The following is a 12,513-nucleotide window of genomic DNA, read 5'->3' as shown; positions in this document are numbered from 1 at the left end:
AAATGTTACTATATTCTGCTTTGATGGCGTACCGTGCGGGCGTCAGCACTTTTTTGCGGATTCCTACTCGCAATTCACCTCCATCAAGTTAACACTTTAATACTTCACCGCCGTCAGAAAATATGTTTCTGAAAGTGTATTTTTTAGTAGGTTTTCATGGATAGTTACTTTCTAGAAATACAGTTTAGGTTTTAATGAACCAATTCATTCTGACTGCTGTCTTCCTTCTCGAGAATATTTTAAAGCCGTTTGGTAGCAGAAACCAGCATTCATTTACACCTGCCAAACACCTTATGGTCGTATCCACCGAAGAAGCTCTCATTTCCCCACTTCAACAAGATTATCTTATCTCATGCACACCTTTAACCAGAGAAACTTTAAGACGGTAATCACATCTTACTGCAAAATCAAATTACCAGCTACTTCAAGAGGATGTAGTTCGCCGAGATGCGTTTAATACCACGGTCTACCTGTGGAAAGTTACTACAACCAGCTCTTCATGCTAGTTTGTGCACGATTGTAAAAATTGGAGTCATGAAGGTTCTAAACAATCCCACGATCCCATTCTGCAGGAGGGTACCCTTAAACATGTTGCACCATCTTTACCCATAATGCACCATGTTTATTGGTTAGATAAACATACAAGTTGAAGTACAATTGAATCTAACACTGAAAGGCTTTTCACCGGTAAAGAGGTGACGTATAACAAACTTGGCATATGCAAAAGCCTTTGACCTGTGTGGCAGACATTGGCCACATGTGGTCTGCTGATGGTAGCATTAGTTTGTTTAAAGGTGGATCAGGAAGGCAAATCTATGCAACCTTTGCATGCGCCGGTCTGGCTTTGTCTCCATTCGTCCTCATGGTTGAATGGAAATGTTAGTCAAATCAAGCTAAATACCAAGAAACCATAGTTAAAGGCAGCCTACACGTTGCAAATCATTCATCCGGAAACAAGAAGTTGCTGTTTTGTAGTTTTAATTGTACCCGGAGGAAGATTTTTCTTGTTCGGAAGTTGTTCAGTCGTTGCTCAGGAGACTTATTGGAGTTAATTTTCCTTTGGGTATAAACTTTGTTGGAGATGTTTCTACTTAGATTGCTTCGGAGAAATAGACACAAATGATACCATTGTTAATGTATAGAGTAAAATAATAGATTTGATACAATTGTTGTGGAGCTTACGGAAACCTCTGTTTTTTTTATGGTTTATGTGAGCTGTTTGTAAAACTGTTTAGATCGCATTTAGAAGAGAGACGCATGTGAGATTAGTCTGTAAGAAATCTGAGAAGTGCGAGACTTTAACAAAAGGTTTACAATAGACCTGAACAAAAGAAAGCAAGATCATCAACAGCTCTCATTTTTTTATTTTCTGTGGGTAGATTTTATCCATAAACAATTTTTTTGTTTATTTTGGTATGCTTTAAATAGCCAGTTATGCATGTGTTATTTTGTGTTTATGAATAGATCTTGAAAGATAAAATACAGTAGGTGTCATGATATTGATTCCAAGCCAACACTCTTATTTGAAATTTAGACACCCACACAATGCCTCTCAAATGGACATCACCATAACCCAGAGTCATATCGACACACACACAGAACCCGCCGGCTTTTACTCACAACACACTGGCGTACATTGTGGAAATGTAGGCTCAAGTCACATAAACAGACGTGTCACTATTCATTTGCTTCAATGTGAGACTGGGCTGTCAGTCATATTTAAATCTTTCTTTCTGGTGTTTTTTTTTTTCCACAACAGGCTTCTCTTCATTTAACATCTAATAGAAAGACAGTATTATTATCAGAATTGTCAGCTACTGGAGCCGCAAGTTGAGGCTCAGATGGCGCCCTTTCATACAATCTATTTCATGTATTCTTTATGGTTTTCATGCACTTTGTCCTGACATCAATGGAAGAGACAGGATTTGTATTTATTAGCACCTGTTCTGAGTGAAGTCGGCTTTGTCCTTTACTGCAGTATGCCAGTCCCACATCACATTATATCTGGCCAAGACAGTGCATTATAGTGGGCTTCAAAAGTGAGAAGTTTCAATATACAGAACTGTGCAAAGGTCTTGATTCCATTAGAATTTTCACCGCAACATATCTTTAATATATTTTGCTAGTGTGTCAGGAAATATCAGTTTACATTTCCAAATATCCAATGAAATTGCTCCACATAGAGATCTGGTCTCACCATCATCGAGTCTATTATTACATGAAGAGGGAGAAAAAACTGACACAGATGAAGAACTGTGGCTGTGTCTCCAAGATGCTTGAAGAAAACTATGAGCTTTAAATGGAAAGGGTGGTCAGACTAATTTGATTTAGTTAAAGGTCCAGTGTGTAATTTTTTTGGAGGATCTATTGACAGAAATGCAATATAATATACATAACTATGTCTTCAGAGGCGTATGAAGACCTTACATAATCAAGCGTTATGTTTTTATTTTCTTAGATCATTTCCATTTAGTCATTTAGCAGACGCTGTTATCCAAAGCGACTTACAGATGAGGGAAGCAATTGGAACAACATAAGGACAACAAAAAGCATAAGTGCAATAAAAGAAAATTGGTCTCATATAGCCTATCACAGTATACAGAGCTAAGGTTTTTTTTTTTTTTTGAAAGAGTAGAAAAGAGATAGAAGTCAGAACTGATCAGTCAGGTGTTGATGGAAGAGATGTGTTTTCAGACGGTTCTTAAAGATGGCTACAAAATCTGCTGATCTTGTAGCAGCGGGCAGATCATTCCATAAATGTGGAACTGATCCCGAGAAGGTACGTATTTTTTACCTTTTTGGGATGGCACCACAAGACGTCGTTCGCTTGCAGAGCGTAGGGATCTGGCGGGTATATAAGTCTGCACTAGCGAGTGAAGGTAAGGGGGTGCCAAATCAGTGGTGGTCTTGAATGAGCTATTTCAATCTACATACACTGCGAGTTTCTAAACGGACTAACTGCTCTATAGAGCGAGTTTCATAAATATGTTAACTCCTTCGGCAAATAAAGTGAAAATGTGACGACATGTTTGTCCTGTGTCAACTGATGTAGTGCTTCGAAAGGGAGGGGTGGATTGAGCCGTTGGTTGCATTGTGCAGCCTCACCACTAGATGCCGCTAAAATCTCCACATTGCTCCCTTAATAGAAGGTAATTTATAATTAAAAATGATTTATGACGTTATTTTTGAAAGCACCCCCACATTACACTTCACAGTATTACGTTTCTTCAAGCGTCTTGAAGTCTTCGTGTACTGCGCAATTTCAATGTCAATTCATGTAAATGGAGTTCTACTTCATTTTTTATTCAAATGGATATTTAGGCTGCATATGGAAGAACATTTACCTTTAGCATTTTTTTGTTTGTTATTTTTGTTTATTTGTTTATTTTATATGATATACATTTATTAAGTCATATCTAATTTTAAAGTGATCTAGTTCATGCATTTAGGCAACTTTTTTTTAAATAGATCAAAAATATTATGTCTTTATTAATATTATATACTTATATATTGTTTGGATATCATTAATAATCGACTTTTATTAATTTGATTAATTATTAATTATATTTAATTATTAGTTACCACTCACCGCCTTTAGTAATGAAATCCTTTGTAAACACTGCACATGTTTTGTTGTTGTCAGACAGACATTTATCTGCTGTAAATCTGCTGTTAACAGCTGTGTGTTTCAAATCATTTCAAGTCTATTTTGTTCAACATCTGTCCAAAGTCAAAATCCTTTTGTCAGCAAGTCTATTTTCAGTACTTTGATACGATCAGATCATTTTACAGACCTCACATATGGACAAAATCGTTGACCATGTAATAAGTTCACCTGTGTTTCTCCGTAACCTCTGCTGGAATGCGTAAGGATTTCAGTGAGCTTTCAATGAGCTCAACAGAGAAGACAAAAGTAGCGATAGTTTTTATACGGTCATCTCATATTCATCCGTTTCCATCAGAACGGTATCTCCATACAGCCCTCATCTGCACAGAATTACACTCGTGACTCTGTCTCTCCTTTTCTTTTATCCCTCTTTTCCTTGTTTTAGATTGATGCTTGTTCCAGGTAATTTTAAGGGTGTAGGTTTCAAAGGTCACTTTGCAGCTCTCAGTCATTAAGTCGGCGAGTGGAGTGAGCGGGAACAGTGTAAGCGGCGAGATGAAGGCGTGAGAAAGTTCAGCATAAATGAGATTGATTGCCTCTCCATCCCCATGCGAAAACACTTCAGCCAACATTGAGATCAATCTCTCGTGCCTCTGTTCAGGGCTTTTGGTTTTAGGAACTCTGCATTTAGAGCTTATATATTTTCCTCTGACACATTTATATGGCTGTTAATAGACAGTAGTTAAAAGCATAGAGGTGCTTTCGCCAAAATTTGAGTGATCTTCGCAAAACCATTTGCTGAAAATGTAAACTTTTGATTGCATTGCGTCGCACAATTCCCGAATGCACAACATTTTATTACTTGTTATAATTGCTATTATTGTTTGAGGTTGTTTGCCATTTAATTGGTCAGGAAATAAAGCATTGAAAGGGCGTCGGGGGAGGACAGATTGGGACATGGTGCGGGTTCTCCGCCATAGCTCCAAATGCCTGGAGCATGCATGCAAACCACAAGGTGGGTCATGCAATGTTAGACTGACCCGATGACCCAAGGTCAGGAGAAACACATAAACATTCAACCCACACAGCCACATATAATCCAAATGTGTTTATACTGTATGTATAATGTTATAGAAAACATTTGGTCACCAGTCTGTGTATACATGAATAAAATATATGTCCTCTATATATATATATATATATATATATATATATACTGTATATACCGTCAAGTTCAGGTCTTGAGCGTAATATGTTCTTATTATTTTAGTGCTCACCAGTTTTTCGTCACCGTCAGAACACTTCAGAAGAGCTGATTTATCAAGCAGAAATCAGATGATTAAAAATATTCTCATGAAATATTGATTCTGGGCTTTTGTTTCTTCAGTCAGATGCAGCGATCAATTCTTGTTTGAAATCCGGCATAATAAAACGAATGGTTGTCAAAGCTAACAAGATCTCAAGGCTCGAAAATTACAGTCGGGCTTGCAAATAAACATCAAGAGACTTTAGAAACTGTTGTTTTATACTGAGCTAATGATATCTTTTTCTCCTAACCCTAAACCTTCTCGTACCTTCTGTGTAACCCTCACAAAACCTTTTTTTCATCTTTTGCACTACTTCATTTGTTTACTTAATTTATGTTTTAGCCGGCCCACGCGATGTTCGTAGGTGATTTCATGTTTAACTATCCTTGTACAATGCAGGCGAAACCTTATTCGCACGCCCGGGCTTACTCTAGTGAGGTGGCCACAAGAATATTACCTCTAAATAATTTACACAAAAACTAAATAGAATGTTTTGACCATGTTTTTCAGTCCCGGTGTTGTTTTCAGAAGAAAATGCAGCTTTCTTAGACTTCTTTTCTTAGGAAGAGAAAGCTGAGGAGACAGAAGCATCATGCAATATTTAGTGTGTGAAACAGTCTTGTACGCAAGTCATGCATTAGTGAGATTAACAACTTTTACATTAGGAGGCAATAAATGATGAGGATGAACTCTGCTTTGATCATTTGAAAAAGTAGAGCTAATGTTATTCCAGCACTGAGTTTGGATATCTACTAGACAAACTTTTGACCAGTGGCGGCACTGGGGGGGTTGGGGTTGGTTGGCTTGATGGGACTTTAGCCCCGTCAGAAAACTGCTTAGCCCCAGCAAAGCACCCCCAAGGATTTCCTAATATCTTTTACGGTGTGTCTGTTTACACTGATTGCAAATATTCCGTCTTGTAAGCAGAGGCTATATACACTAGCTCTGCCTACCAGTTTCTGATTGAAATAGAGAAGATGTAAAAATGACGTTGGCCAATTAGTGTCTCCAGTGGCATAGAGAGTGAAGCCTATGCTCACTACTTCATATCGTCGCAGGTTCGAATTTCCCCATCACATATCAGATCACAAAGCCATTTATTCTTAATAAAATGAAAAAGATTGAAAAGTGGCTAACGGGTGTTTAATAATAAAGTTGACTGGCAACATAACTAAACAGACCTGACGGGCATATTGTCCCTCCCACCAATGATGAACATTTTATTTCTTAAAATAGTATTATTTTATTGATTTTAACATAATTACAAACAAGCTGATAACACCCAAAATCTTTCAAATTTAAATAAAATGTATTTTTGGATAATGTTTGATTGGCATCTGTTATCAAGGTTCAGCCTTGCGAGTTTGTGGTTGGCTGTCCAGCACTTTAGTGTAAGAAAATGTGACTTTTGGATAGCAGTGAACTCAATAAAACATTATATATATAATGTTTTTTATATATATATATATATAATGTATATAAAATAAATCGCATTGACCTAGAAGAGAAGCTCTCCATTTTACCGCAGAGAGCAGCTCAAGAGCAGGTAAAGCAGAATTGCCGTGGCAAATCACATGTTGTGTTGTTTTTGTACGTGGAGCGCAGGTGCTATCTGTTTTTATGTTATAGTTGAGAATTGTAACACTACAACAGAGTAGATGGAGTTTGGGCGAATTGTGAATATATTCAACGTTTTGATTAATCTGAACTTGGCAACACGTCGTGGTCTTTGCTGAAATAAGCTTGTTTTACTGCGAATTCTATTTCAATACAAAGAACAGAAGGGTATAGCATTGATTAGTTTGCTTTTGGTTATAGAAGGAACAATTAGGCTAGCTAAGGACCCTTAGTGAAAGGACTCGAACCTTGTGCTTGTGGATATGCTATTTTTTCTTAACAGAAACTGTTATATGTTTGTACTTTACACATTGCATAATGTTTTCAACAAAAAAGCACAGCATATAATGTAAGCTTGTTCTAAAATGGTCACAAAATCTTAAAAGCCCACTGCAATGCCTTGGAACGCGCAGCATTATTTGATATGTTTACGTAATTTCAACTGCAAAATGCAGAGAGCAAGACATATCGAGTGACCTCGCCGCCTTTTAAAATAACCAACAGTGTTTTGTTTACGGCACACAGACAGCCTGGCAAAGCTGCATTTAAGAACGTAATAGCCACAGTGGTATAAAAGTCTGTTGAAAAGAATAGGAAGATCAGTGTAACCATGTGTCATTTGAAGCTTGTTATTGCATGTATGATCGCGCAAATGATCAGCTCTGTGCTGTCAGGTCTTTGAACCGGAGGACGCTCACGTGCAACCTCTCGCGTGACACTAACGCGAAATTTAGACTTTATGTTAATGGTTACACTGTCTGGATCATCCCCTACATCCCATCTAGTGCATTATGTGTCATTCGCCATGTACTGTAGGACATTATAAATGTGTGAACAAGTGGCTGATATGAGGCGCCGCTTCTGCAGCTCTCATAATGAAGGGGGGGGCGGGACTCTGCGGATTCTAAAGCGGATTTGATTGGATGAGATCTTTGACGAGAGGCTGAAGTGTACCGTGATGTCATGGAATTTCTAGATTTTTTTTTGAGTGCACGTGCCAGACTTGAACGCTTATACCTTCTAAATGGGAATTTTGTCAGTACGTAGGAGCATATCAGTTAATTGACGTCCTTAAGGCTAACTCATTTTTAATAAAAGGAAAAAAACTTTCGTTTTGATTTCACTGCGTCTTTAATTAATTAACAATAACTATAACGTCTCGGTTACGACTGTAACCTCCGTTCCCTGATGGAGGGAACGAGACATTGTGTTGAGAGACAGACTGGGGTTTGATCTAAGATCAAACCCCAGTCTGTCTCTCAACACAGCTTCGAGAGACCGACTGAAGGGGAACTAAGTGCACCCATGGGAGAAGTGTAGACTAATGCACTACAACAATATTTTTAAGAAGCTGTTCTGTATTTAAGTGGCAAAATTGCATGTTGTCTAGCTAAGGCATTTATTAATTTAATAATTAGCACCCGAAGAAAAGTGCCCCCCCCCTCCCCCTCTGCTTTTGACTAATGGTATAAAGTCTTGTTTATTTGTGTGTTTTTTTCTGGTGTAGAACCACAGAAAGAGATTGTTTGACTGACAAATGAAGTGATTGACTACAGTTTGTTGTGTTGGTAACAGTTTACAATAAGGTAATGTGAACTAGCAATGTAGTTTTCAGCATTTCTTAAGCTTTTCTAATGTTAAGGTCCAGTGTGTAATTTTTTGGAGGATCTATTGACAGAAATGCAATATAATATACATAACTATGTCTTCAGAGGTGTATGAAGACCTTACAAAATGAAGCGTTATGTTTTTATTACCTTAGAATCAGCTGTTTCTGTCTACATACACCGCAGGTCCTCTTACATGGAATTCACCATGTTGTTTCTACAGTAGCCCTAAATGGACAAACTGCTCTACAGAGCGCATTTCGTAAATACGTTATCTCCTTCAGCAAAAAAGCGAAAACACAACGACATCTTAGTCCTGTGTCAGCCACCGTAGTGTTTCGAAAGGGAGGGTGGAGTGAGCCGTTGGTTGCAATTTGGAACCTCATGCTAGATGCCGCTAAATTTCATACACTGGACCTTTAATATCAATACAATTTTCATGTTAGTTTATTGTACAATAAGTAATAGTTACGGTATAGATTTTAGATTTCAATATTTGATTGTTAAAATTAATGTCTGCAAAAATGTATAAACACTGTAGAAGTATTGTTCATTTATCTGAATTTATCTAAATAATTGGTACCATAATAATAGGCTGGCGTAAAATTTTGTCATGTTTTCTTTCTTTCTTTCTTTCTTTCTTTCTTTCTTTCTTTCTTTCTTTCTTTCTTTCTTTCTTTCTTTCTTTCTTTCTTTCTTTCAGATTATCTGTGATTCCCAGCCTCGTTACACCATCACTGCTTGGCTTGACCAGGTGGGCGGGGCTTCTGAGCCGCCTGGCCCCTGCCTTCCCCCGCTCATCCACTGAGCGAAAGGGAGACGAGAGGAGGGAGGGGTGGGGAGGAGAGCGAGCCAGACTGATTCTCTGAGCCTGAGAATGGAACGGCAGTGTGTGAGAACGAGAGAGAGCGTAGCGTGCGAGTACTCTGAGTTTCTGACTCCGTCTGCATACGCATCATCAGAAGAGTGTCACTTCAGTTACCGTTGGACGACACGGCAGATTGTCACCACAGACTAAAAGAGACTTAATAAGGGAACACGAGAAGAAGAGAAGGAAAGAGACTTTGAGAGCAACATCTAATAAAGCCTCTTTTATTAAGAGAGCACGTCGGGGGACTGACACCAGCAGCCTTTCAGAAGAGTCTTGTGTGCGAGTTTCTGAGCTTTGCTTTCTTGGCTTGGTGCCTCAAAGGTCACCGACCCTCCAAAGTGCCGAGATGATCCTGGAGTTCTGTCTAATCCTGTGGCTAACAGGTCACGGTAAGCCGCCCGGTCTTTCTGTTCTCCGTGGTGTTGTGCTGTGTCAGTGGTCTGTGTGTCAGCTGGAAGTCTCTTGGAGTTTGCAAAGCAGTCTTGTGCACCGGCTCTGGGGTTTCGGCTGCGAAACCAAGAGTTCATGTCAGCCCCTGCTTCAGAATAGTTGTGCTCGTTGCCTTCCGTCTTGTTTGTCCGTCATGCGAGTTGTATCGAACCCCCATTGAGAAGACTCATCTCACTATTGTAAGCGTCTCGCTTGTAAGGTCATGCTGTATCAAGCCCCTGAACTGAAGGCATGCCAAAGGGTATTCAGCTCACAAAGACCCTCATTAGCCGCGGACACAAAGCTCCTCTCGCTCGCGTGGATATTCTTAGACATTCCCTGAGTGGGGCTTGGTATTGGCTGATGGATGCTTTCTGCCGCTTGCCGCCAGGTGGTTGTCTTTGAAAAACAATCGGAATGAATCGCAGGCTGCCTGCGGAGACCCCCGAGAGGGGTCTTCGTCTCGCTCCCACCGCGAGCGCCAGGAACGGCGGCAAGGGAAGTTTTGGCAGCTCCTAAATACATTGAGTTGATTGTCCTCTTCTGAAGCAACCAGTGAACCAGAAACGGAAGTTCAAATACATCTGAAAGCATTGTGCCCCGAGACCTAATTTGAGACGCCGTGCCAGAATCTACAAGCACAGCCGTCCCCTCGCAGAGAATTTGTGTACGTGAAAAAAAAAAGTAGCATTCTGTCTGACCTGTCGTGTACTGTAGCTGTACTTTGTTGAAGTCTTTTTACTCTTTTCTCCTCACGGTTACGAGGGACACATAAATCAAAACTGGGAGGAGATGGCAGACTTGATGACCTTCTTATCACTCAACCTCTCTCTTCGAATCCCATTATAACGTTGCAAGACCCCTCGCTTGAGAGAGCAGAACCTGGTGCAAACGTGTAACTTGGTGCACATGTACAGAAGCAAACGCTTTGGGAAAGAGCGCATGGCTGCTTTGAGTGCGACAGCGGGAGTGAAGTATGAAGCGCTCTGCTTCTTGTTTTGTAGATCATGCCCCGGGAGGCTGTCAGCTTTATGATCTAGTTTTTATAGCAGTGTTAGTGTACTCTGCCATGTGTCCGGCAAATAGGATTTTTTCATGAGGAGATTTTATTTACGTGTCTTTCTTGTAAAGGATAGAAGGGCAAGGTTAAATTTATTTGATGGTCTTTTAAAGACATAATTGGAACACAAATATTGCTAATTTCATTGACTTTACAGCCTGTAAAACTAGGGCGTTAATTTGCTATGTTATGCAAAAAAAACATCAGTTTACGAATAAAGTAAAAATGTGTCTGCTCCAAGCTCCTAGACATCATAAATGCAAAGTAGTGTAATTATAAAGTTCTTTATTTGACATGTTAATAATACACATTTGACGCCAACATAAATGCAGTCAAACAGTCTGTCTGATATCCTTCCCGTTTTTCTTTAAAAGCGGGAGAAGTTGTCTTGTTTTGTTTTGCTTAGCAGCTGAGCTGAGGTAGTTTTTGTTGTTGTAAAGTGAAAGCAGTCCAGCCCAGGCAGGTAAACAAAAGATAACAGCAGGCGCTCCTGTCGCCCAGCTCCGGCCTCAGGGGATGGCAAGTTCCCCAAAGCTAAATTGTTTTACAAATTATTGCCGTTAACAGAGCCAACCTGTGTCAGCAAAGTAAATATATAAAAGAAAATCAACCTAGAGAAAACAAACCTTTCCTATATATTTAGGAGAGAAAAGACGGATGAGGAGAAACGTGTGCGTGAGAGGATGACAAAAAGTCCAATAGCTGCGCTGGGAGCTTGGAAAGGCTGTATTGAGTTTTTGTCAAGAGTTGAGTGTATATGTAGGGCACTCTCTCTCTCTCTCTCTCTCTCTCTCTCTCTCTCTCTCTCTCTCTCNTCTCTCTCTCTCTCTCTCTCTCTCTCTCTCTCTCTCTCTCTCTCTCTCTCTCTCTCTCTCTCTCTCTCTCTCTCTCTCTCTCTCTCTCTCTCTCTCTCTCTCACTCTCTCTTACACTTGCTTGCTCTATCTCTCACACACACATACCTGGTGACAAGCTCTAACTGATGGCACACAGGCGGGCAGAAGCTCACCCCTGTGCAGCTCAGAAAGCTGTTGCACCACAGGCAAACCTGCTGTCCAAGAGCTCATCCCTCTCTCTCTCTCTCTCTCTCTCTCTTTCGCATATCTACTCTCTCCTCCCCTTTTTTCTCGCTTTCGTGCTCATACAGTTTGCTCATTTTCACAGAGGCAGCAGTTCTCAACCGGTTTCAATTTGTCCACTTTTTCCAATTCTCCTGTTTGTATACAACCCTTACATTTCTCTTTATCTGTTTTTTGTCACGGCGCGTCACAAGGGAAATCTGTGTTTTATATTCAATTTCTGTGAAGTATTTCAGAGAATTTTTACATGTTTTGCTCACTATTTGGTTGTGCATATTTTGAGTTCAAATAATCTGGAAACATATTCTGAGTCTGAATGTGTTTGCTGTTCGTTTTGATTCGTTTTTTCAGTGTTTCTATTTTTTCCGCCCGTCATACTAACATAGTTTTGATGGCAGTGGCAGTTGTTTCTAATTTGTCACATTTGTATTTATTCGTTTTTTTAACGGATAAGAAAGAATACGCACATGACCAGGTCCGATTGTCTGCGCGCGCATGTGTTTTTTTTTTTTTAACATGTGATCACCTGTTTTTATTCAGAAGGATTTGACAGGATTTCTTTTTAACGTCACAGACGTCCATACATCATGTTAAAAGAAGAGCTACAATAAAATGTTTCCAATATAGTGTTCTGCTTGTGACCAAGGAAGGGTTTCACCCCCCCATCCAACGCTCAATAACATTATAGAGTATCTCATTAGATTCTCTCCAGCTCCCTCTTCTCCTCTCACGCTCAAGTCCACTGGGGGCAGTGCGACATAGATCTGAGGTCTCGTGCCATATCCACCTGTGTCTGTCCATATTTCTCTCGTCCTCCATCACCCCCATCCCTTCTTACCGCGGCCGTGTTGTTCTAATAAAGAGGCAGATGCTCCTCAGGACTCTTCTGGTGTTAAGTCCCCACACAGCCAAGAGCGTAAGCTGTGTCTTAACCCTG

General features: G+C 39.9%; 1 protein-coding gene across 5 annotated transcripts in view; it reads left to right on the top strand.

The window, feature by feature from the left end:
- The first annotated feature begins 8,994 nt into the window (after positions 1 to 8,994).
- The window catches only part of kirrel3b (kirre like nephrin family adhesion molecule 3b), a 192,868-nt gene continuing 189,349 nt past the window's right edge, over positions 8,995 to 12,513 (top strand). For 2 of the 5 annotated variants that reach the window (XM_057348185.1, XM_057348183.1), the window contains exon 1: positions 8,995 to 9,398. In XM_057348185.1, coding sequence (XP_057204168.1) covers positions 9,356 to 9,398 — 43 coding nt within the window. In that variant the 5' untranslated portion in view covers positions 8,995 to 9,355. The remainder of the gene's footprint in view (positions 9,399 to 12,513) is intronic. The other 3 variants (XM_057348186.1, XM_057348181.1, XM_057348184.1) reach the window with 2 other exon arrangements.

This window comes from Triplophysa rosa, linkage group LG12 (genome assembly GCF_024868665.1).
Source record: "Triplophysa rosa linkage group LG12, Trosa_1v2, whole genome shotgun sequence".
NCBI lineage: Eukaryota > Metazoa > Chordata > Actinopteri > Cypriniformes > Nemacheilidae > Triplophysa > Triplophysa rosa.
Note: the sequence above shows the minus strand (reverse complement) of the source record. Positions and strands in the feature narration are given on the sequence as shown.